Raw genomic sequence first — 27,610 nt, forward strand, 5'->3', positions numbered from 1 at the left:
AAATGCGCCTGCTAAAAATAAGGTCTTTTAGCCCCCAGAGAACCCGACACACCTATAGATGGGTGGTATCACTGTACTCAGGAGATGTTGCTGAACACATATTGGGGTGTTCTTTGGCAGTTACCCTTAAAGTTCTCAGTACATGTATTCTTAAATTGGTATGTGTGTCAAAAAATCACCACGTTTGTTTTTTTCAAACTTTGGCATACATTGGTGGTAAAATGGTTGCATGAAAAGAGTCAAAATACCCCAAGTTTATTACCTTAGATTGTCTTCTTTTAAAAAAATATATACATGTGAAGGGTTATTCAGGGATTCCTGACAGATATCAGTGTTACGATGTAACTCGCTAATTTTGAAAAAACAAAATGCTTTGGAAATAGCAAAGTGCTACTTGTACTTATTGCCCTATAACTTGCAAAAAAAGCAAAGAAAATGTATAGATTGGGTATTTCTAAACTCAGGACAAAATTTAGAAACTATTTAGCATTGGTGTTTTCTGTTGGTTGTAGATGCGTAAGAGATTTTGGGGGTCAAAGTTAGAAAAAGTGTGTTTTTTTTAATTTTTTCATCATATTTTATATTTCTTTTTATAGTTAAATATGTGATATGAGGAAAACAATGTTCCTCATAAGGCCATTTAATGGCGAGAAAAACTGTATATAATATGTGCGGGTACAGTAAATGAGTAAGAGGAAAATTACAGCTAAACACAAACACCGCAGAAATGTCAAAACAGCTCTGGTTCTTAACGGTAAGAAAATTGAAAAACAGTCTGGTCACTAAGGGGTTAAAGTGATGTGTGTGTCATTTTTCAATATCTATTTTTCATAATTTTAAAATGATTTTACCTTTTATTTCTTTATTTTTAACTTCATTTGTGCAGTGTCCATTACTCCCTATTACAGCCCTAAAAGGAGGCTGTGGTCTCTACAGGAAGGCTTATCTAGGTTGATCACAAATCTTCTAAAGTAACTTGACCTGGTTTATTATGCAGATAATGCTAGAGAGAGAAAGTCTGTTTTGCTAATGTTCCTTAGAGGCAGAATGCAAGTTAAGTTTAAATATGTTCTTTTTTATTGTTTACTTTAATTTAACATATTTGTGTTTACTATAGGAACATGATGTTTAATATCCATCAAAGGACATACATGTAGCAGGGTTAGCCTTGAGAACAGGGTGTAATTTAGGTTCTGAGAATTAGAAAATCCTCTATTTTTAGAGCTAAAGTTCCAGATATTTTTCAGTTTTACAGTTGTGAGATACTCTCTGTTTGAGAAAGTTCTGTTGCCACAGTTCCAAGATCCATTGAATTAATTAGCAGCTTTTCTTGCAGCCAAGTTAACTTGATGATTCAACATAAACCTACATTTTCTGGAAACTCAGATTTCAGCCTATATTTCATTTCAGCTAATTGTCTTTTCATACATTTTTTTGTGGTTGATAATACTTTTACAATTTCAGTATATTAATTCCCCACTTTTTGATGTCTTCAAACCTCATCAAAGCGATATTACGCAATAAATACATGTATACTGAAGTATAAAGGATTTGTTTCTAATTCTATAAAGTAATGGGCGCCGCCATGTTTGAACTAGTTTTCTATTTATCTCTGTTTGTGCAAACAAGGCTGTGTGGAAACCCGCTTAGATAATCCTATGTTCCCCCCCAGCATGGTTTGGACAGTCTGTTTTATTGTGTGGTATATATATGTCCCTAGTTGCCCTCAGCATTAAAGAAAGAGAAGAAGAACACTGTGGCACCCATAAAGAAATTCAGCGGAATTTATAAAACCAACAATTTTCAGAGTTAAATTACAAGAAAAGGGGACAAAATAAATAATGAAAATATATTGCAATGTTTTTTGATTGGTCCAATAAAGCCTTGTTTTATCCACACATGTAACATCTTAAAAACTGTTTTTCCCCATAATCAGACAGCTACGCAGGCACACTCAGTTCACATTTTAAAGTTATAAATCAAAGAGTAATGAGCTATAACAATCTTTCAAATAAATTGCTTGTCAAGAACTTGAATGTTTTTTTGTACTTATTTTTAATGTATGTTACTATTATTTTAATAGTGAAAGGTTTAAAAATCACACCTTGTTATGCATGTCATATACAGATACATAGTAACATATACGTTCATCAACAGCTAAAAACAAAGTCACTTTACTATTGGTTTATTAAAAATTGCTGTACCTCCAATAAAGAGACATTATACCATTTTCTATTAAGCACATGCATAGAAATATTCTACTTAAACACAATTTTAAAATGATTTTATAATAATTAAAAAATCAAGAGAATTTTTTTTTATTATTATTTTGAAGAAACAAAAGTGCTCAATGGTTTTGTTTGATAAAAGCTCATTGGCTCAAAAGGAAATGTACAGCAGTTTATTGATAGACAAACAAAAGAAAAACACGTTTATTTTTCATTAGGGAACATATGATTTCTACAAAACAAAAATGTTATGCAGTTTAATGCCCTCTACCATATTTATTTGGCACCTCTAATGTAAGGCAAAACCGGACTCTCTCTGCAGCAATCACACACGTTATTCAAAAGAATGAAATATGGCTTAGAGAAAGTAAATGTTTATTCCTGCCCCCCCTGTAAACTGTGTACAGAAAGATTACTACTTGCTGAGAAAATCTTCAGGTTTATAATAATGGAGGTTTTTCCTTGTAAATGCTTTGTAATAGACTATGCAGGAGTATTAACAGAGGGAAACAACTCTCCTAAACCCAACACGTTGTGACGTCTGTCCGTTACCAAGTATCCACAGTGTACATGTAAATTATGCCACATACTTGTTAAAATCCAAAGCGTTACCTTAGTACCTTGTGCAGATCCCAATCACCGGTTTTCCAAATTTACCAGGCCGGTCCCACACACCGCAGGAGGGAACAAAAAAGGATTTGAATTCTCTCTCTTAAAGGGACAGTCTAGTCCAAAGTTCTTCAAACCACGGGTCGGGACCCGTTACTGGGTCACAACACCATGTCTACTGGGTCGCGATTTGTCTGTGTGTGTGGGTGTGTGTTGTATGAGAGTGCGTGTGTTTTTCTTTGTTTGAGAGTGTGTGTGCATGTGTGTTGTATGAGAGTGTGTGTGTTATATGAGTGTGTGTTATATGAGAGTGTGTGTGTTGTATGAGAGTGTGTGTGTTATATGAGTGTGTGTGTGTTATATGAGAGTGTGTGTGTTGTATGAGTGTGTGTGTGTTATATGAGAGTGTGTGTGTTGTATGAGAGTGTGTCTGTTGTATGGAGTGTGTGTGTTGTATTAGAGTGTGTGTGTTGTATGAGGGTGTGTGTGTTATATGAGAGTGTGTGTGTTGTATGAGAGTGTGTTTGTTATATGAGAGTGTGTGTGTGTTATATGAGAGTGTGTGTGTTACATGAGAGTGTGTGCGTTACATAAGAGTGTGTGTGTTATATAAGAGTGTGTGTGTTATATGAGAGTGTGTGTGTGTTATATAAGAGTGTGTGTGTTGTATGAGAGTGTGTTTGTTATATAAGACTGTGTGTGCTATATAAGAGTGTGTGTGTTGTATGAGAGTGTGTTTGTTATAAGAGGGTGTGTGTGTTATATAAGAGTGTGTTTGTTATATGAGGGTGTGTGTGTTATATAAGAGTGTGTTTGTTATATGAGAGTTTGTGTGTTATATGAGAGTGTGTGTCATATGAGAGTGTGTGTGTTGTATAAGAGTGTGTGTGTTATATGAGAGTGTGTGTGCTATATGAGAGTGTGTGTTGTATGAGAGTATGTGTGCTGTATAAGAGTGTGTGTGTTATATGAGAGTGTGTGTGTGTTGTATTAGAGTGTGTGTGTGTTATATGAGGGTGTGTTTGTTATATGAGAGTGTGTGCTATATGAGAGTATGTGTGTTGTATAAGAGTGTTTGTTATATGAGAGTGTGTGTTATATGAGAGTGTGTGTGTTATATGAGAGTGTGTGTGTTATATGAGATTGTGTGTTATATGAGGGTGTGTTTGTTATATGAGAGTGTGTGTGTTATAATAGTGTGTGTGTTATATGAGAGTGTGTTTGTTATATGAGAGTGTGTGTTATATGAGAGTGTGTGTTATATGAGGGTGTGTGTGTTATATAAGAGTGTGTGTTATAACCTTTTACAACACTTTCAAGTATGACTACAATCATGAATAGAGTATGCGCACACATTTTTGCAGATAATTGCAGCTATCTTGTGGTATATTACTTAAGAAATTTTCAGATCAAGCATTAAAATAGGATCACGAAGGTGTGTAGTATGCTACTGGGTCTTGGGAAAAAAAGTTTGAAGAACCCTGGTCTAGTCAATATAAAACTTTCATGATTCAGATAGGGCTTGTGATTTTAAACAACTTTCTAATTTACTTTTATCATCAAATTTGCTTTGTTCTCTTGGTATTCTTTGTTGAAAGCTAAACCTAGGCAGATTCTGGTAGTAGGAAACTGATTTCTAAGCTGTTGAACCACCTCTTATCTCAATGTATGTTGTCAGTTTTTCACAGTTAGACACTGATAGGTCATGTGTAACATCCCAGTATTATACCTGACCATTAACTTTACATAATAATTAATCCTGGTGTATACTATTCCCAGGGCTAATATTGGCTCACCCCAGTATCCTCCAGTTGATTTTAAAGTACCCATTTTAAGATACCTAATAAAGTTTAATTATTTTAATCAAATTGTGTTGATGTTGACCTTTTATGCCTATAATATGTACAATATAAATGGGATTTGAGTGCTATTTGTGTATCCCTTTTTTTGCAACTCTCTTTAGTTGTATAAGTATTAAAGTCTGTTTATACACAGCACCTTAGAGCTACTTTTACACTTTATAAGGCCATTTGTGCATTATTATAAGCCCATCCCAGTACATTACTTCTAGTAGTGCTATCACTCCCGTCTCTCTCAAATAACAGATCATGTGTAACATACATAGATAACATTGTGCTCACTCACATGGAGTTATTTAAGAGTCAGCGCCTTGGCTAAAATGCAAGTTTGTCAAAAGATCTGAGATAAGGGGGCAGTCTGCAGAGGCTTAGATACAAGGAAATCACAGAGGTAAAAAGCATATTATAGCAACATGATGCCATTTTATTTACTGCTAGGACTCATGAGAGATTGATAGAATTTTATACACTGATAAATTATTTAAAGGCAAAAAACATTTTTTTTAAAGGATTATGAGCTGTTGTATTAGCAACTCTTCTAAAAGCTAATAAGATTTGAGTATAACAACAGCAATCCATTAAACACATTACTAATTAGCAATTTAATGGGCTTTTTAAAAAACACAGTGTCGTATTGCTGCGTATTATCAGGTTTAGCTAAGAAGCATTTGCACAAAGTTGCATTTTTGATGGATCTGTAGAAAATATGTTCCAAGATGACTGTTCTGTGAAAAAAAAAAAAATCCATATTTAGTGGAAAACATAGGAAATAAAATGCATTAATTCTCATCAGAGTGAAACATATAGTTTTACAAGTATACTTTGTTTTTATAATGGCTACTTTTGGAATATTGGTCCATTAGCTGTTACTTGCTGTGAATTACATACCAGCTATTCAATATTTATGGTGCTGCATTTTCAGTAATACATGATCATATTAGTGCATCAACAAAATAACTGTAAATATTGTTAATGTCACGCTGTGCCGCTCTAGCTGTTGCTAGGAACGCAGCACCTGCTGTTTTGCTTGTTGCCTAGGGGGGTGTCGGCTCCTGTCTGCGTGCGGCAGTGACGTCATCGCCGCACGCTCCCTCCCTCCGTTCTGAAGCCGATCGGGATCTCCTGTGGCGCGAATCCTGCGCTATGTAAGTTGCTCACTTGGGTGGGAGTGTGATAGCTTACTGTATTCTGGATTGCCATATCTGTTTTGAACTCTGCCTGTCTGACTACTCTGCTTGCTTAACCCCTAAAGTACTTGATTGCCTCACTGCTATTGAACTCTCCCTGTCTGACTATTCTGCTTGCTTAACCCCTAAAGTACTGGATTGCCTCTCTGTTGATTAACTCTGCCTGTCTGACTACTCTGCTTGCTTAACCCCTAAAGTACTGGATTGCCTTACTGTTGCCAAAACCTGCCTGTCTGACCATTCAAGTGGTTTTCCTTTGGATTGCCTTACTGTTGCCAAACCCTGCCTGTCTGACCGTCCTATTGTTTTACCCCTGAACTGCCTTCCGCTGATTCCCTGCCTGTTGCCGCCAAAGACTATCCTGTCTGTGGTGAGTGCTGCTTACCTCATCTTGCGTACTTTCTCTGCTCTGGGATATTCCCTATCATCGACGCTGGGATAAGAAGACTACTAGCCGAGTTCGGTCTGATAGTGGAATATCCCACGAGCATTACAGTTAAAGGGAAATAACATTTTCATTATTAAGTAAATGCTTGTTTTTGACTATGTGCTTAACTGTTATAGGGTTAAATGCAATCAGGAGAATCCTCTCAGCTGGTGATTGCTAAATACGTTGGTATGTCACTCCTGATTGGCTTACTGGATTTGTCCTTCTCTGTCTTGGTAACCCGTGGATTAAGCACATAGGGCCCAATAATAAACTGATGCATCACAATAGCACTATGATATAAAGGTATCCGCATAACAATAGAGGTTAGGCTGAAATCATTGTTTGAAGGTTTGTCTCACAAAGAGTTGTTTTATTACACTTCACTGTGAGATGCAATGGTTCTCTGCCAGTTACGAAACGTTCAGCAGCATTGCCATGTGTAGAGAAGGTTTAATGATCCCTTTAGGCAGTATTAAATTACAATTTACATGTGTGAACTGAAACTATTCTGTCACAATACAATAGTGCACTGCAAAAGGTGTTTAAAAGAAGACATCTTTTTAACTTTATGGACTAGATGAGTAGTGGAGCGCTATTTAGCGACCCCACTTGTGCATAAACTTTGCTAGAAGTTATCTTTTTGTGCGCATCAGGTAGCGCGCATATTACAAGTATAAAGTACAAAGTTTCTACGGAAGCGAAATACTGACGCGCTAAACAATGGACTTTGAATATAACTTATTCTCCTTATAGACTCCAATGGAGAGTACAGAAGAAAAACGAAACACTTATCGCCCACTCACTAGCCTGACAGGAGTTAATTAATATTTCACATTGCAATATTCTTCACATACAGATTTTTTTTTTTTTTAAATATATATTTCATTATATACCAATACCTATATATCTATTCTATAGATATATAGGTATAGAGATCTATGTTACATTAACACTACATTAGACCTAAAGCGCAAAACGGGAAGCACAATATGCTCTTTATCTGTTCTTCACATAGAAAAATTTATTTTTTATTATTAAATACGTATTTCTATATATATCTGATAATGTTAATGTAAAATAGATATCTATACCTATAGGAATAGATATGCAGGTATAGGTATATACAGATAAATATAGTATTATATGTTTACAATAAAAAGAAGATACTCTATCTCTGAAACGTTACATTAAAAGTGTGTTTTTTGAGGAAAAGACCAGTGAGTGCAAGTTCTTGTTACCTCTATATATATATAAATACATACAGTAAAACACAAACAAATAAATACATATGTATCTATACAAATGCATACATACACACATTTAGACATGTATGTATATATATATATATATATATATATATGTGTGTGTACATATACATTTAGCCCTTTGCAGTTAAACACTTTGTCATATACCATATATAAAAAAATATTTATATTTTTTATCAGATAGGGTTTCTATCAGTGTAACTGTAAATTTCAATGTATTTTTTCTGTGTTTAGTGCAACATTTTTTAACACACTACCCTCTACGTGAATTTGTCAGTCGTGCTAACCCGACAAGCGTAAAATGCGATTCCGCTCTTGCGATTGCGTTTACTTTCAACTTTTAATAGGCGTTCTAATTACGACTATTTCAAAAAGCAGATATCGCTTGCTCGCAACAGTTAGCTCTCCACTTGTAATCTATCACAGAATGTGACACATGACACATGAAGATAGCAAGCCCTTTCTCGTTATGTCATTTGTTTTAATGCATTTTTCCAGTAAAAAATGTCTTGCCCTCTTCTTCATAGAAACATGAGGATGTGCACTGTAGCTAATCTATATACATGCTTTAAACTCAAGAGAAAGAGTTAAGCCGGATAAGTAAAACAGACAACTAAAGCCATTTAGACCAATAAGTGGTTTAAAAGGAAGGGGGAAAAAACACTCCCATGCACCAATATACAAGAAACTAATGCTTTGATGATTTATTCCAGCTATTCTTCTAAAAGCTAATGAGAAAACAACATTACTGGGTAACAACTGCAAAGCATAAAATAAATCATGCATTAACAATTCTGTATAAAGAAGGCTTCAAGCCTAAAAACTTACTTTAGCTTTATCAGTAATTTCAGTGTTTGTATGTAGGTAAATGGTGATCACGGTAGCTCAATTTGGGGAAGAGATTATAGTGACCTGGACAAATGTGTCCCCCTGTATTCAGCTACATCTGGTTTAGTGGATTCTTCAGAAAACTGAATTTTATTTGTTATATATCTTGACAGTTACTGTATTTTGGTATTTCTATATAAGATGATACAAAGGGGCATATTTAACAATGTGCGAAGTAGCGTATCATGTCCGCCGCACACCTATAATAAATTTATTAACCCCTATCCTGCCCCCCACTACACCGCCGCCACTGTAATAAATTTATTAACCCCTAAACCTAAGTCTAACACTAACCCTAACACCCCCCTAACTTAAATATTAATTAAATAAATCTAAATAATATTTCTCTTATTAACTAAGTTAATCCTATTTAAAACTAAATACTTACCTTTAAAATAAACCCTAATATAGCTACAATATAAATAATAATTATATTGTAGCTATCTTAGGATTTATTTTTATTTTACAGGTACCTTTCAATTTATTTTAACTAGGTACAATAGCTATTAAATAGTTATTAACTATTTAATAGCTTACCTAGCTAAAATAAAGAGAAATGTACCTGTAAACTAAAAACTAACCTAAGTTACAATTACACCTAACACTACACTATACTTTAATAAATTATTCCTAATTAAAAATAAATACTTACCTGTAAAATAAACCCTAAGATAGCTACACTATAATTAATAAATACATTGTAGCTATCTTAGGATTTATATTTATTTTACAGGTAACTTTGTATTTATTTTAGCTAGTTAGAATAGTTATTAAATAGTTATTAACTATTTAATAACTACCTAGCTAAAAGAAATACAAAATTACCTGTAAAATAAATCCTAACCTAAGTTACAATTAAACCTAACACTACACTATCATTACATTAATTAAATAAATTAACTACAAATAACTACAATTAAATACAATTACATAAACTAACTAAAGTACAAAAAATAAAAAAAGCTACCACCACCCACATACCCCTAATCTAACCCAAACCCCCCTTAAAATAACCTAACACTAATCCCCTGAAGATCATCCTACTTTGAGTCGTCTTCACTCAACCGAGCAGCGATGGATGCTGTTCCAATCAGCCAATAGAATGCGAGCTCAATCTGATTGGCCAATCGGATTGAACTTGAATCTGATTGGCTGATTCAATCAGCCAATCAGATTTTTCCTACCTTAATTCCGATTGGCTGATAGAATCCTATCAGCCAATCGGAATTGAAGGGACGCCATCTTGGATGACGTCCCTTAAAGGAGCCTTCATTCATCGGTAGTCCGTCGGGAAAGAAGGATGTTCCGCGTCGGCGGGATGAAGATTGAAGACCCGGCTTGGAAGATGACCTCGCCCGGATAGAAGACTTCTTCAGCACCTCTTGGAAGATGACATCGCCCGGATGGAAGATTTCTTCAGCGCCGCTTGGAGGATCACTTCATCGGATGGAAGATTTCTTCAGCGCCCCTTGGAGGATCACTTCTGCTGCTCCGGATGTCCTCTTCGGTTCCATCGCTGCTCGATTGAGTGAAGACGACTCAAGGTAGGATGATCTTCAGGGGATTAGTGTTAGGTTATTTTAAGGGGGGTTTGGTTTAGATTAGGGGTATGTGGGTGGTGGGGTTTAATGTTGGGGGGTTGTATTTTTCTTTTACAGGCAAAAGAGCTGAATTCTTTGGGGCATGCCCCCACAAAAGGCCCTTTTAAGGGCTGGTAAGGTAAAAGAGCTTTGAACTTTTTTAATGTAGAATAGTGTAGGGCATTTTTTTATTTTGGGGGGGTTTGTTATTTTATTAGGGGGCTTAGATTAGGTGTAAGTAGCTTAAAATTGTTGTAATATTTTTAAAATGTTTGTAACTTATTTTTTTTATTTTTTTTAACTTAGCTTTTTTTATTTTTTTGTACTTTAGTTAGTTTATGTAATTGTATTTAATTGTAGTTATTTGTAGTTAATTTATTTAATTTATTTAATGATAGTGTAGTGTTAGGTTTAATTGTAACTTAGGTTAGGATTTATTTTACAGGTAATTTTGTATTTCTTTTAGCTAGGTAGTTATTAAATAGTTAATAACTATTTAATAACTATTCTAACTAGCTAAAATAAATACAAAGTTACCTGTAAAATAAATATAAATCCTAAGATAGCTACAATGTAATTATTAATTACATTGTAGCTATCTTAGGGTTTATTTTACAGGTAAGTATTTAGTTTTAAATAGGAATAATTTATTAAAGTATAGTGTAGTGTTAGGTGTAATTGTAACTTAGGTTAGTTTTTAGTTTACAGGTACATTTCTCTTTATTTTAGCTAGGTAAGCTATTAAATAGTTAATAACTATTTAATAGCTATTGTACCTAGTTAAATAAATTGAAAGTTACCTGTAAAATAAAAATAAATCCTAAGATAGCTACAATATAATTATTATTTATATTGTAGCTATATTAGGGTTTATTTTAAAGGTAAGTATTTAGTTTTAAATAGGATTAATTTAGGTCATAATAGAAATATTATTTAGATTTATTTAATTAATATTTAAGTTAGGGGGGTGTTAGAGTTAGTGTTAGACTTAGGTTTAGGGGTTAATAAATTTATTACAGTGGCGGCGGTGTAGTGGGGGGCAGGATAGGGGTTAATAAATGTATTAAAGGTGGCGACGGTGTAGGGGGGGCAGATTAGGGGTTAATAAATTTAATATAGGTTGCGGCAGGGTTAGGGAGCAGCGGTTTAGGGGTTAAACTATTTATTTGCGGCGAGGTGCGGGTTCGGCAGGATAGGGGTTAATAACTTTATTATAGAGGGCGGCGGTATAGGGGGGGCAGGATAAGGGGTTACTAGGTATAATGTAGGTGGCGGTGGGCTCCGGAAGCGGAGGTTTAGGGGTTAATATGAATAGAGTAGCTTGCGGTGGGCTCCGTGAGCGGCGGTTTAGGGGTTAATCATTTTATTTAGTTGCGGCGGTGTAGGGGGGGACAGGATAAGGGGTTACTAGGTATAATGTAGGTGGCGGTGGGCTCCGGAAGCGGAGGTTTAGGGGTTAATATGAATAGAGTAGCTTGCGGTGGGCTCCGTGAGCGGCGGTTTAGGGGTTAATCATTTTATTTAGTTGCGGCGGTGTAGGGGGGGACAGCTTAGGGGTGTTTAGACTCGGGGTACATGTTAGGGTGTTAGGTGTAGACAGCTCCCATACAAGCAGCGAACTTGTACTTTCACTATGGTCAGACTCCCATTGATTCCTATGGGATCCGCCGCCTCCAGGGTGGCGGTTTGAAAACCAGGTACGTTGGGCCGTAAAAGTGCCGAGCGTACCTGCTAGTTTTTTGATAACTAGCAAAAGTAGTCAGATTGTGCCGCACTTGTGTGCGGAACATCTGGAGTGACGTAAGAATCGATCTGTGTCGGACTGAGTCCGGCGGATCAAAGTTTACGTCACAAAATTCTACTTTTGCCGGTCTCGAGCCTTTGATAACTAAGGCGAATCAGCCTTGCCACAAATACGCTGCGGAATTCCAGCGTATTTGAGGTTGACGGCTTGATAACTAGGCCCCCTAGTGTAAGTCTAATGATGTGGTGTACCAAGTGTTGGTCGCTGTGACAGGGGTGAGTGCTGGTTGAAGGATGTTCTGAATAAAAGTAGCACATTGCAGGAAGGGACATTGCATGCGGTACTCAGAGCCTGCTTTACTTCACCATCCTCACAGGCAGCAGGGACCCATTTAGCAGCAGGGGTGAGCAAGGGCCACACTGAACCCCAAGAACCCACATAAGTGCTGGACTTAACATTGTAAACATCATATTAAAGGGACATTCTAGTTATAATACTACTGAAGATGTACTGGAGGCAGTAAAGTAAAAATTAAAGGGACATTACGGTCTAAATTTAAATGCACATAGAAGAAATACATATTTGAGGGGGGGGGGGGGCGTGTCTGGATCATGAACGAAGATGGCTGCTATACTGTGAGCTCCATTCTTGGGATATATACTCCGTTGAGAAATTGATGCTTTAACGAGTCATTCACTATGAACATTTTCAGTGTAGCGATGGGGATATCCTAAAGATCACTATTATGCTGATATTGTAAGGGACAGAGCTCATTAACCCGGACAAATTGGATTCTATTTCCCCCCCCCCCCCAGGAAACCGGGTATATAGTACATAGTAGCAGCTTTCGTTTTGGCTCTCTATTTTCAGAAATGGAGAACTATATTTTAGAATGAAAATCGCCTTACTAAGGCTTGGGGGACAAATTGATAACAGCTACAGCAGTCTGTCCCAGCTTGTGAACCTGACAACCACGTGGGCTGGTACATCAGAGATGGCGAGGGTGAAGAGACCCGATGTAAGCTTGGAACTCATACTGCACCCTAACAATGCACAGCTGGCTACAGATAACAGCGGCACAATCACTATACAACTACCTAACTGGGAGTGTTCTCCACACCTTTCCTTGACCTCTCTTATGGGGAATGCGGCCGATCCCCGGGAGCTACAGACTGCAAGTGGGGAGGACCCAGATGCCGATATGATATCTCCCATGCCGGTACTCTTGCCTGAACCGAAAAGGTTGTACACTCCGGAGCATCAACAACAACTTGCCCTGCATCCGTTGGAAGATACAGCCTGACCCTAGGGTTGCCACCCAGCCGGTATTTTACCGACATGGCCGGTATTTTTAAGGTTCATGTCAATGTAGAAAATAAAGAATAAATATTGAAATAAAGCCCCTTTAAAAGTGAAACTTCTTCTGAGTGTGATGAATACTATTTATAAACAAATGAGCATTTAAAATCAGCCCTATCAGCTTTAGTTATGCTGTTTAATTATTTATTCCAATTTATGTTAATGAGCATTTCTTCCAAGAAAGGTGGCAACCCTACCTGACCCCCACGGGGGAAGACATTGCTTGGAGCGGTAGGACATTTTGAACTTCTGTTTGGGTGCTGGGGATCTTTTGTCCTGCACCTACGCAATGGGAACCGTATGTACTCTGGGCATACTGCTGTGACCCGCTCGCCAGATCTGGTATTGGGTAGGGTGGATGCATTATACCCTCCTCTCCAAAGGACTTACCATTGACTGACATCCCATGCTCGTCTCATACGCATGAAGACTCTTTAGTCTAAGTTCACATTATAAGATGCTATACTACATAATATCATTGTATATGTACACTGGTGTGGCTGGTGACGTTTCTCTTTTAATAACTGTGTTTATGTATAGACTCTAATTCTGAAGAAATGGGAGCCTCCAGATTTCACCCTTTGCTTCTATCTAACACACTATATTACAAGCCACGATTTAATTTAATTTAGCAACACAACACAGTAGATATAAGTCCCTATGCATACTGCCATTATGTATTCTATAAGACCCCTGGTAGTTTTTTATATAATTGTACAGCTTGTGTCACTATTATGGCGAAGGTCGCACCACCCTTCATGTCTCACTGATGAAACTTTTATAGCATACAGATTTATAATGTTCCTGTGTAGGACTGCCCTTTCAGACTGTGTTCTACCTTACCCTTTTATGTTTGGTATTATTTTATGGTTAACTCAGCAGCAGTCTTTGTTTTACAACTCTATGGCCCATATTTATCAAGCTCCGTGCGGAGCTTGAAGGGCCGTGTTTCTGGCGAGTTTTCAGATTCGCCAAAAACACAAGTTATGAAGCAACGGTCTAAAGACCGCTGCTCCATAACCCTGTCCGCCTGTTCTGAGCAGGCGGACAGGAATCGCCGGAAATCAACCCGATCGAGTACGATCGGGTTGATTGACACCCCCTGCTGGCGGCCAATTGGCCGCGAGTCAGCAGGAGGCGGCGTTGCACCAGCAGCTCTTGTGAGCTGCTGGTGCAATGGTAAATTCGGAGAGCGTATTGCTCTCCGCATTTCGCGAGGCCTAAACCTCAACTAACAGTTATTCCTCCCCCTCTGACAACTCAGATTGAACAGGGAAAAATTAGACCTTTTAATATCACAGTCAACTCCTTTGCTGCTACTATTGTGCTCCACTTTAAGCGGTGCTTACCCGCTGATACTTATATATATATAATTATTATTATATTGTACAAGAGTCATTAGACCCGAATGAACCTTTGTATGGCTATCATAACTCACATACCTCACCTATATCAAAGGGCTCATTGGTGGCCAGATAATTAGCCATTCTTAAGAATTTGAAAAAATGATAAAATGGTGGTTTCATGCGTCCATATTTTGTCAATTGTCCTTATTGTTATATATCCTAGTATTCACTGCAATGGATGTGTTGTCATTTATGCTGCAGGACACTTAATGTAATGTATGTTTTCTCTTTTATAATACCTCAATAAAAGTTTATACAAATGAAATATTTGAATAGAAACATAATTACAATATACATGTATTAGCAAAAAATGCTTCTAGTAAAAGTTATCACTGTTTAGTGTTAGCATTTGTCTCTGCACGTGCATGTGAAGCATAGCTAAATATTCTTAATGCATCAGCATTTTAAATACTGCAGCTGCTCAGAGCACCAGTGGGGGCTGTATCATGTCAGCAATTAACAAATCGAGTCATTACCAGATGGTACAAGCAGCTTAGGTTCTCTGAAAAAGTGCTGTATTTAAAATGCTGGTGCGCGGTGCATACTTAAATAGACATTTGAAACAGCTATAGCTTTTATTAGAATCATTTTTGCTAATACATGTATAATACAAACATGCTTCTATTTAAAACAACTTTACAACTTTGCAAGTTATTTCTATTATCAAATTTGCTTTGTTGTCTTGGTACCCTTTGTTAAAGAGTAAGTCTAGGTAGGCTCATATGGTCTCAGGAGTGTGCACGTGTCTTTAGTACTCTATGGCAGCATTATTTTGCAACATTGTATTTAGCAGTGATATAAATTATTACAATCACTGCTGCTATAGAGTACTAAAGACACATGTATGCTCCGACCTAAGCCCATATTACACTTCCTCGATTTACTCTATAACAAAGAATATTAAGAGAACAAAGCAAATTTAAAAATGGAAGTAAAGTTATTTAAAACTGCATTTTCTATCTAAACCATAACATTTTAATTTTGACTTTACTGTCCCTTTAACCAGTTAAAAAAAAAAAAAAAAAAAAGAACCAAACAAAAACAAAATACACTAGTTTACAAGATTGGCAGTTGAAAATAAGTTCATTTTAACTTAAATAAAATACAAAAAAAGCTTTTCTTAGCTTAAGTTTATGGTTAAAACAATATATATATATATATAATAAAAAAAGATTATGTTGAAAAAAAAATATATGTATATATGTTACAGGTAAAGTAAGAAATTCGGGTAATCCTAAAATTACCCGGTAAAACCGACATTACCCAAGAGGCTGTGGGTAAAGCCAGATGTACTGTAATTCCCCCATCTATACTGTTTCTTTTGCCTCTGCCTGGGGAATCAAGGAAGGTGCCCAGCCGATCCTCTGGAATCCACTCCAAGTGAACTCCGCCGCAACTCTTATAAATGTATTAACCCCTAAACCGACGCTCCCGGACACCGCCGCCACCTACATTATACCTAGTAACCCCTATCCTGCCCCCCTATACCGCCGCCCTCTATAATAAAGTTATTAACCCCTATCCTGCCGATCCCGGACCTCGCCGCAACTAAATAGTTTAACCCCTAAACCGCCGCTCCCGGACCCCGCTGCAAACGATATTAAACGTATTAACCCCTAATCTGCCCCCCTACACCTATAATACATTTATTAACCCCTATCCTGCCCCCCCTACACCGCCGCCACTGTAATAAAATTATTAACCCCTAAACCTAAGTCTAACCGTAACACACCCCAACTTAAATATTAATTAAATAAATCTAAATAATATATCTATTATTAACTAAATTAATCCTATTTAAAACTAAATACTTACCTTTAAAATAAACCCTAATATAGCTACAATATAAATAATAATTATATTGTAGCTATCTTAGGATTTATATTTATTTTACAGGCAAATTTCAATTTATTTTAACTAGGTACAATAGCTATTAAATAGTTATTAACTATTTAATAGCTTACCTAGCTAAAATAAACAGAAATTTACCTGTAAAATAAATCCTAACCTAAGTTACAATTACACCTAACACTACACTATACTTTAATAAATTATTTCTATTTAAAACTAAATACTTACCTGTAAAATAAACCCTAACGCCTAGATTTAGAGTTCTGCGGCCAAAGAGGTGCGTTAGCTACGCTTGCTTTTTTCTGGCCGCACCTTTTAAATACCGCTGGTATTTAGAGTTCACAGAATGGCTGGGTTTTCAGTGCGTTAGGCTCCAAAAAGGGAGCGTAGAGCATAAGTTAACGCCACTGCAACTCTCGATACCAGCGGTGCTTACGGACGCGGCCAGCTTCAAAAACGTGCTCGTGCACGATTCCCCTATAGAAAACAATGGGGCTGTTTGAGCTGAAAAAAAACCTAACACCTGCAAAAAAGCTGCGTTCAGCTCCTAACGCAGCCCCATTGTTTGCTATGGGGAAACACTTCCTACGTCTGCACCTAACACCCTAACATGTACCCCGAGTCTACACACCCCTAGCCTTACACTTATTAACCTCTAATCTGCCGCCCCCGCTATCGCTGACCCCTGCATATTTTTTAACCCCTAATCTGCCGCTCCGTAAACCGCCGCTACTTACTTTATCCCTATGTACCCCTAATCTGCTGCCCCTAACACCGCCGACCCCTATATTATATTAATTAACCCCTAATCTGCCCCCCACAATGTCGCCTCCACCTGCCTACACTTATTAACCCCTAATCTGCCGACCGGACTGCGCCGCTATCGGATTGAACTTGATTCTGATTGGCTGATTCCATCAGCCAATCAGAATATTCCAACCTTAATTCGAGGGACGCCATCTTGGATGACGTCATTTAAAGGAACCGTCATTCGGCGAGTAGGCGTCGGTTGAAGAGGTTGGATCCGCCTCGGTTGGAAAGAAGATAGCTCCGCTCCGCTCCAGAAGAAAGAAGATTGAAGATGCGGCTTGATAGAAGACTTCATCCCGATGATGGACTTCCGACTTCAGCCCGATGATGGAGTTCTTCAGCCGCCGCTTGGATCCAGACTTCAGCCCGAGGATGGACGTCACTCTTCAGCCCCCCGCTTGGGCTTGGATCAACACTTCCGAGGCTTGGATCAAGACTTCCGAGGACGGATCGGTGTACCTGGTATGGTGAAGATAAGGTAGGAAGATCTTCAGGGGCTTAGTGTTAGGTTTATTTAAGGGGGGTTTGGGTTAGATTAGGGGTATGTGGTTGGTGGGTTGTAATGTTGGGGGGTATTGTATGTGTTTTTTTTTACAGGCAAAAGAGCTGAATTCTTTGGGGCATGCCCCGCAAAGGGCCCTGTTCAGGGCTGGTAAGGTAAAAGAGCTTTGAACTTTTTTAATTTAGAATAGGGTAGGGCATTTTTTTATTTTGGGGGGCTTTGTTATTTTATTAGGGGGCTTTACAGTAGGTGTAATTAGTTTAAAATTGTTGTAATATTTTTCTAATGTTTGTAAATATTTTTTTATTTTTTGTAACTTAGTTCTTTTTTATTTTTTGTACTTTAGTTAGTTTATTTCATTGTATTTATTTGTAGATATTGTATTTAATTAATTTATTGATAGTGTAGTGTTAGGTTTAATTGTAGATAATTGTAGGTATTTTATTTAATTAATTTATTGATTGTGTAGTGTTAGGTTTAATTGTAACTTAGGTTAGGATTTATTTTACAGGTAATTTTGTAATTATTTTAACTATTTTAGCTATTAAATAGTTCTTAACTATTTAATAGCTATTGTACCTGGTTAAAATAAATACAAAGTTACCTGTAAAATAAATATAAATCCTAAAATAGCTATAATATAATTATAATTTATATTGTAGCTATATTAGGGTTTATTTTACAGGTAAGTATTAGGGGGTGTTAGTGTTAGGGTTAGACTTAGCTTTAGGGGTTAATCCATTTATTACAGTAGCGGCGAGATTCGGTCGGCAGATTAGGGGTTAATAATTGAAGTTAGGTGTCGGCGATATTAGGGAGGGCAGATTAGGGGTTAATACTATTTATTATAGGGTTATTGAGGCGGGAGTGAGGCGGATTAGGGGTTAATAACTTTATTATAGTAGCGGTGTGGTCCGCTCGGCAGATTAGGGGTTAATAAATGTAGGCAGGTGGAGGCGACGTTGAGGGGGGCAGATTAGGGGTTAATAAATATAATATAGGGGTCGGCGGTGTTAGGGGCAGCAGATTAGGGGTACATAAGGATAACGTAGGTAGCGGCGCTTTGCGGTCGGCAGATTAGGGGTTAATTATTGTAGGTAGCTAGCGGCGACGTTGTGGGGGGCAGGTTAGGGGTTAATAAATATAATATAGGGGTCGGCGGTGTTAGGGGCAGCAGATTAGGGGTACATAAGGATAACGTAGGTGGCGGTCGGCAGATTAGGGGTTAAATATTTTTTTATAGAGTGGCGGCGATGTGGGGGGGCCTCGGTTTAGGGGTACATAGGTAGTTTATGGGTGTTAGTGTACTTTAGAGCACAGTAGTTAAGAGCTTTATAAACCGGCATTAGCCCAGAAAGCTCTTAACTACTGACTTTTTTCTGCGGCTGGAGTTTTGTCGTTAGAATTCTAACGCTCACTTCAGACACGACTCTAAATACCGGCGTTAGAAAGATCCCATTGAAAAGACAGGATACGCAATTGACGTAAGGGGATCTGCGGTATGGAAAAGTCGCGGCTGGAAAGTGAGCGTTAGACCCTTTCCTGACTGACTCCAAATACTGGCGGTAGCCTAAAACCAGCGTTAGGAGCCTCTAACGCTGGTTTTGACGGCTACCGCCCAACTCTAAATCTAGGCCTAAGATAGCTACAACGTAATTAATAATTACATTGTAGCTATTTTAGAATTTATATTTATTTTACAGGTAACTTTGTATTTATTTTAGCTAGTTAGAATAGTCATTAAATAGTTATTAACTATTTAATAACTACTTAGCTAAAAGAAATACAAAATTACCTGTAAAATAATTCCTAACCTAAGTTACAATTAAACCTAACACTACACTATCATTACATTAATTAAATAAATTAAATACAAATAACTACAATTAAATACAATTACATAAACTAACTAAAGTACAAAAAATAAAAAAAGCTAAGTTACAAAAAATAAACAAAATAAGTTACAAACATTTAAAAAATATTACAACAATTTTAAGCTAATTACACCTAATCTAAGCCCCCTAATAAAATAACAAAGCCCCCCAAAATAAAAAAATTCCCTACCCTATTCTAAATTAAAAAAGTTCAAAGCTCTTTTACCTTACCAGCCCTTAAAAGGGCCTTTTGCGGGGCATACCCCAAAGTATTCAGCTCTTTTGCCTGTAAAAGAAAAATACAACCCCCCCAACATTAAAACCACCAATGGAACCGAAGAGGAGATCCGGAGTGGTATAAGTGATCCTCCAAGGGGAAGTCTTCCATCCGATGAAGTCATCATCCAGGCGGCGCTGAAGAAGTCTTCTATCCGGGCGATGTCATCTTCCAAGCGGCGCTGAAGAAGTCTTCCATACGGGCGATGTCATCTTCCAAGCGGGGTCTTCAATCTTCTTTCTTCAGGATCCATCTTCATCCTGCTGACGCGGAACATCCTTCTTCTCCGACGGACTAACAACGAATGAAGGCTCCTTTAAGGGACGTCATCCAAGATGGTGTCCCTTCAATTCCGATTGGCTGATAGGATTCTATCAGCCAATCGGAATTAAGGTAGGAAAAATCTGATTGGCTGATTGAATCAGCCAATCAGATTGAACTTCAATCTCAAGGTAGGATGATCTTCAGGGGGGTAGTGTTAGGTTTATTTAAGGGGGGTTTGGGTTAGATTAGGGGTATGTGGGTGGTGGGTTTTAATGTTGGGGGGGTTGTATTTTTCTTTTACAGGCAAAAGAGCTGAATTCTTTGGGGCATGCCCCGCAAAAGGCCCTTTTAAGGGCTTGTAAGGTAAAAGAGCTTTGAACTTTTTAAATTTAGAATAGGGTAGAGAATTTTTTTATTTTGGGGGGCTTTGTAATTTTATTAGGGGGTTTAGATTAGGTGTAATTAGCTTAAAATTGTTGTAATATTTTTTAAATGTTTGTAACTTATTTTTTTTATTTTTTGTACTTTAGTTAGTTTATGTAATTGTATTTAATTGTAATTATTTGTATTTAATTTATTTAATTAATGTAATGATAGTGTAGTGTTAGGTTTAATTGTAACTTAGGTTAGGATTTATTTTACAGGTAATTTTGTTTTTCTTTTAGCTAGGTAGTTATTAAATAGTTAATCACTATTTAATAACTATTCTAACTAGCTAAAATAAATACAAAATTACCTGTAAAATAAATATAAATCCTAAAATAGCTACAATGTAATTATTAATTACATTGTAGCTATCTTAGGGTTTATTTTACAGGTAAGTATTTAGTTTTAAATAGAAATAATTTATTAAAGTATAGTGTAGTGTTAGGTGTAATTGCAACTTAGGTTAGGATGTATTTTACAGGTAAATTTCTGTTTATTTTAGCTAGGTAAGCTATTAAATAGTTAATAACTATTTAATAGCTATTGTACCTAGTTAAAATAAATTGAAATTTGCCTGTAAAATAAATATAAATCCTAAAATAGCTACAATATAATTATTATTTATATTGTAGCTATATTAGGGTTTATTTTAAAGGTAAGTATTTAGTTTTAAATAGGATTAATTTAGTTAATAATAGAAATATTATTTAGATTTATTTAATTAGGGGGGCAGATTAGGGGTTAATAAGTTTAATATAGGTTGCGGCGGGGTCAGGGAGCGGCAGTTTAGGGGTTAACATGTTTATTATAGTGGCAGTGGGCTCCGGGAGCGGCGGTTTAGGGGGTAATACATTTATTTATTTGCGGCGGTGTAAGGGGGACAGATTAGGGGTGTTTAGACTCGGGGTACATGTTAGGGTGTTAGGTGCAGACATCTTCCATAGGAATCAATGGGATGTCTGGCAGCAGCGAACATGAACTTTCGCTATGGTCAGACTCCCATTGATTCCTATGGGATCCGCCGCCTCCAGGGCGGCGGTTTGAAAACCAGGTACGCTGGGCCGGAAAAGTGCCGAGTGTACCTGCTAGTTTTTTGATAACTAGCAAAAGTAGTCAGATTGTGCCGCACTGAACATCTGGAGTGATGTAAGAATCGATCTGTGTCGGACTGAGTCCCGCGGATCGAAGCTTACGTCACTATATTCTACTTTTGCCGGTCTCTAGCCTTTGATAACTAAGGCGAATCAGCCTCGCCACAAATACGCTGCAGAATTCCAGCGTATTTGAGGTTGACGGCTTGATAACTACCCCCCAGGGTCTTGTCTTTATATATTAATTAAAAAGCCATAAATTTAGTTAGAAAATATACTCCTTGTGTTTGGGCAAGGTTTACATTATAAAGTCCCCTGTAAGAACTAGCCAGCAGGTGGTACTGTCAAAGGTCTAATGTTCGAAGTGCAGAGGATATAAGGACCCTTTACTTCTGCTGATATATTGCCTGCCCGATTCGCAGCAGATATTTAATAGGAGGTAGGAGTAGGCACAGGCATGAAACAGGAAGTCTTTAGCCTACCTTTTCCCACCTTGTAAGTATAAGCCAATGTGGTCACGTGACACAGGTCACTTAGCAACCACAATAAACTAATTCTGAGCACAGGGATGGGAAATGAAATCACATAGCGCCCTCTCCAACTGCGGCCCTAACATTTACTTGCTGCAGCAGTGCGGGCTGTGTGACTTACGCAAGCGCCAGCCCTAGCCAACAGGGCCAATTAAAGAGCTGGCCGCAATCTACCAGCAGTGCCTTCGCCTTTGCATTAGCGCCCTTCTTAACCAACAATTATACTAGAAACGGAATGTTTATTTACCACACAAAGAACAAAAGAGACACAGTTGCGTTTCACTTTTACAGTAACATCAATTTAAAACCGTTTGATTGCTGAGCTGTGTTGTACATTCCTTACGTAGTGCAATTGATCCTTACCTTTGTAACAACTTGGTACTGTAAAGTTTCCATCAACACAATGTGTTTCTGCCATATATGCACATTTCTCTGCTTTATTCTTGCAATAATAAGCGATTGTATCGCCGTGCTGTATCAAGTGATTTGAAATTTTATCCACACTAAGTTTTCTTCCATTGTATATTACCACTGCTTTCTTTGTTGTAATGCGGCATGGTGCTGTAAACAATATTCACACAAAAAAAAAAAAGATTTAGTGATTTGTATTATCCACTGACTAGTAATTCTTTATTCTTCTTAATGATATAAGGATTTAAATTTTGCAAAACATTACAAAATATGTCCTGTTTTAGCAATTATTTATTTTTAAAAGAAAGATTAAAGGGATAATAAACCCAAATGTTTTATTTTGTGATTCAGATAGAGCATGAAATTTTAAGCAACTTTCTAATTTACTCCTATTATCAATTTTTCTTTGTACTTTTGCTATCTTTATTTGAAAATGAAGGCATCTAAGCTGTTTTTTTTTGTTCAGACTCTGGACAGCACTTTTTTATTGGTGGATGAATTTATCCACCAATCAGCAAGGACAACCCAGGTTGTTCACCAAAAATGGGCCGGCATCTAAACTTAAACTCTTGAATTTCAAATAAAGATACCAAGAGAATTAAGCAAATTTGATATTAAACGTAAATTAGAAAGTTGCTTAAAATGTCATGCTCTATCTGAATCACAAAAGAAAAAAATTGGGTTCAGTGTCCCTTTAAAGGGACATTAAACTGCTGAGTATAACTACAGTAGCATGGTTACTACTTATCAGGCTTGCCGTTGGAGCAGGGTAAGCAGGGTCCCAATTTAGGGCGCTCATAACCGTATTGAGAACTGGGAATTTAGTCCTGCCCACCAATGGGAGTAGGAACTGGGAGACAAATTACATTAGAGAGGACAAAATTATTGGTGTCAGGAAGGGGTTAGCACTTTCCATGGTAACATACGCTGTAGTCCTCGCTTGTCACGGTAAAAGCATGCAGCGGGCTTGTTAGTTATCCAGTTAAAGGGTGCTAGGTAAATGAATGTAGGGTCAGTGGTTGGTTGCGGAAGTAATTCTAGTTGGGGTTTCCATGGTTATGGGATGCGAATTCCCTGGTGGCGGAAGTGTGGTCACGGGCATGTCTTTTTCACTTCGCACCTTCCCTTACTACAGTGCTAATATCGCAGTCAAGCGAAGACCAAGGAGAGTTTAGTGGTGGACTGGCCTCCCTGCTGGTCAGGAATATCACTGCCTCTTGGAGGTAAGGATTATGTGAGCTTGGCTATGAAGAGCTTCCATAGCAGCTCTGGTAACCTGAGTGACTCAGATTCCCCTACCCTGGACTCCAACAGACGCCCTTTGTCAGCAGGCTTTACATCTCTGATGACTGTACATGATTTTGCCACCATTCTTAACAACTGAGACTATAGTTTAATTGTGGTTTGTTTGATTTTTACAACTATTTTGCAATCTATTGTAATCTGTTTTGCTGTGTAACCGTAGCCTGCATTTAAATTTATTGTAAACTTTAAATAATTAAAACCCAGAATCAAATAATAATCTTAAAAATAGGGGGACTTTATTTTGTTAAAGTTTACAAAGTTTAAAATACTTACCTTTGAGTTATGGTAAACATAACGCCGATCCTCCGCCTGCATCTCCTGCTATCTATAGCAGATCAATATCGAATCTGGCTTCCTCCAATTGTTGTGTGCCCCCTTTGACGTCCAGCTCGTGGGACACGTAACGATTGGAGGAAGCCGGATTCATCATCGATATGCTAAATACAGAAGGAGATGCAAGCGGAGGATCAGCGTTATGTTTACCATAACACAAAGGTAAGTATTTAAAAAAATAAGCGTATTTGTAAAATGTAATGAATTAAAGTGCCCCTGTTTTTAAGATTATATTTTGATACTGGGCTTTAATTTGTTAAAGTTTGCAATCACTTTAATCCCATTTCTCTCTTCCCCTACAATCTAATTTACAAGTTAATTAGATCATTATACTTGTCATTTTTGGTGTATGCTTTATTTTACAAATTTTGAAGGGGAGTGGGCTGTTCTGCCTCAAAATGCCCAGGCCTATTTTTGGTCCCACTATGGCCCTGCTGCCCACACGTTTGTCTTGCCCAGGGCCCCACAAATGCTGGAGGTGGCCCTGCTACTCCCCATGCTATGTTATTTCCTCCATTGCCTGCAGCTCTCTTCAAAGTCATTCTCTTATTTAACCCTTTACAAATATTAGTTAGTGAAGCTCTGCATCTTCACATAGGGCGCCACCATCTTGGAGCTTATATTTGTTATGTAGCTTTTAAATTGTGCAAAAAAACAGCAAAATGTAACTCTTCAGTTCTCTATTATGTGAGCTAAACTGAAGTGAAAGGTACAGCTGTCAGAAAGCAAGTAACATCACATATTTGTGAAACTGCACTGCTTCTGTCACATGATGCAGCAATACACGAGCTACAAGATGGTGGCGCCAAGTATAAAATGCAGAGCTTTAGCAGCTAGATTCTGTAATGAGTTAAAATAAGAGAGCGGCTCCAAAGGGAGCTGCAGGTACAGGAGGGAAAACAATAGCATGGGGAGAATGATACTGTATTTGTGACCAGCAGTTTAATGTCCCTTTAAATAGTTCTATTATTTCCTTTTTAAAAAGTATTGTGTTTTCTTTCCTAAGATATAGTGAGTCCACGGCTTGAGTAATTACTATTGAGAATATCACTCCTGGCCAAGCAGGAGAAGGCAAAGAGCACCAAAGTTACACTGCTAAGTATCACTCCTTTATCCACAACCCCAGTCATTCTCTTTGCCTTCGGTGCATGGAGGAGGTGAAGTTTAGGAGTCTGAAGAAAAATTTTGATTTAATCTACAAGCAACTTTTGGGATATAGCCGTATTCCACGTCATTCCTTGCAGTTGGGTAGTGGTGGCCTTAAAGCAGTAAGGAACTTGTAAACAGGTACTTACTGCGTTTTCCTAACAAATGCTGCCCTAGATTAGAAGGCCAGAGTTGACTACTCTGTTATTCCTTTTTCAAAGGTCTCTGTGAGGAACTGTCTACATGCCGGACAGCGGAGCAGATAAGTGCTTTTTCTTCCAGTTGGGGAGACCAAGCAATTAACAAATTAAGACACTGCTCTTTATTGGGACATAGATAATCCTGTTGTATGGGTTACACTGGGACATGAAGCCGGCACTGTAGCATGTGTGAGACTAACATTTAAACTCTTTTAAAAAGAAAGGGTAAAATGTTTTTATTAGGCTTTATTTTCTAACAAATAGTTACTAGATAAAACAATACAAGTTTAAACTGAATGTAAGGCTGAATTTTCTATTTCAGCAGCTTATTCATTTCCCCTTTGCTTTAAAATAAAACTATGCAAACTTTTACACTGTCAGGTTTGAAAAAATGGTTATTTCTGGTACTCAGTGTACCAGGAAGTAGTGCGCCTCTGTGTCGCAGCAGTAATTTGAGCTCGGCAGTTGCGGTCACATGACCGGCTATACTTCTTAATGTTTCTGAGGAAAAAGTTGTTTTTCTCTATTTCTGGCTGATCCGGTCATAATTGGTAGCGCTAAGACGCCTCAGTAATTGAGGTATGGGGTTGCCTGAGGAGTATTTTAGAAGTTTATTTTAGAAGTTTATTTGATGTTTATTAAATGTTTTTTTCTTAACTTTTCTCACATAATTTTAGCTGGGGATCGATCCTAATTTGGGATAAAATTTAAAGTGTATTCTTTCCTTGGCTTATTTTAATTGAATATTAAAATCTTTGAAACTTATCTGTACAAGTTTCTTTACTGTTTCTCAACATGTCTGATATAGAGCAAGAGCCTGCTCTCATGAATTCATTCTTATTATGTTTAGATGCACAAATTGCAGCTCCTATGTAATTTTGTTCTTCGTGTGTCAAGAAAACCTTGCAAAATAAAGGTAACATTTTTTAACCTTATGTCTCTCAGGATGATGCTGTTAAAATAATACCTCAGCTTTCTCCTGCTACATCCCAAGCCTCAATGGCGTCACATGCTGTGCCCTGTGGTTCCTCTATAACTCCTAGTGAAGTTTATTTAAAAGCAGAAATTGCTGCCCAGGTATCTTCAGCGGTATCTGCGGCATTAGCTGCCATTCTCAGATTACAGGGAAAATGCAAGAGGAAATCTAGAAATTCAGAAAGTAAGGTGCCTGTCCTCAGTTCTGCTTCCCAAGTTGCCCTTTCTCATAAGTCTGATGAGGAAGATACATTGGGACTATCTGAGGGTGAAATCTCAGATTTGGACAGTATAATTCCTTCTTCTGAGACTGAGGTGGTATCCTTCAGATTTAAGCTTGAACACCTTTGTGTATTGTTAAAGGAGGTTTTAGCTACTGTTGATGACTCCGATACCCCTGTCATTGTAAACTTTTCTTTGATGTACCTTCCACTTTGGAGGTTTTTCCTGTGCCAGACCGTGCTAGGGAGATTATCTCACAGGAATGGGAGAAACCAGGGGTGTCTTTTTCCCCATCTTCCATTTACCCAAAGTTGAAGGGGCTATTTCCACTCTGGCTAAGAGAACCACTATTCCTATTGAGGATAGCTGCTCTTTTAAGGATCTGATATACAAGAAGCTGGAGGCTTATTTGAAAAAGATTTATGTTCATCAAGGTCTCCAATGGCAACCTGCGGTGTGTATTGCCACTGCGACTAGTGCGGCATCTTATTGGTTCGATGCCTTGATTCTCTTCAAGTAGAGACTTCCTTGGATGAAATTCAAGTAGGATTAAAGCTCTTAAATTGGCCAATTCCTTTATTGCAGATGCCATTTTACAGGTTGTTAGACTAAGAGCTAAAACTTCTAGTCTCACTGTCCTAGCCCGCAGGGCATTATGGTTGAAATCCTGGTCTGCGGACGTGTCCTCTAAAGTCAAGCTTATGGCGATTCCTTACAAGGGCAAAACCTTGTTTAGACCCGGTTTGGGATGAGGTGGGGGGCAGACTTTCTCAGTTCCCTCAAGCCTGGATACGAGATGTCCCAGAACCATGGACTGTGGACTTAGTATCCCAGAGTT

At 37.7% G+C, this 27,610-nt stretch overlaps 1 protein-coding gene across 1 annotated transcript in view; it reads right to left on the minus strand.

Annotated features, from left to right (window-relative positions):
* Positions 1 to 5,099: 5,099 nt before the first annotated feature.
* Positions 5,100 to 27,610, minus strand: part of APOH (apolipoprotein H) — a 145,490-nt gene continuing 122,979 nt past the window's right edge. Inside the window, exons 7-8 of the mRNA XM_053721465.1 lie at positions 22,544 to 22,741; positions 5,100 to 5,421 (exon numbers count right to left, since the gene is read on the minus strand). Coding sequence (XP_053577440.1) covers positions 5,354 to 5,421; positions 22,544 to 22,741 — 266 coding nt within the window. The 3' untranslated portion in view covers positions 5,100 to 5,353. The remainder of the gene's footprint in view (positions 5,422 to 22,543; positions 22,742 to 27,610) is intronic.

This window comes from Bombina bombina, chromosome 1 (assembly GCF_027579735.1).
Source record: "Bombina bombina isolate aBomBom1 chromosome 1, aBomBom1.pri, whole genome shotgun sequence".
Classification (NCBI taxonomy): Eukaryota; Metazoa; Chordata; class Amphibia; order Anura; family Bombinatoridae; genus Bombina; species Bombina bombina.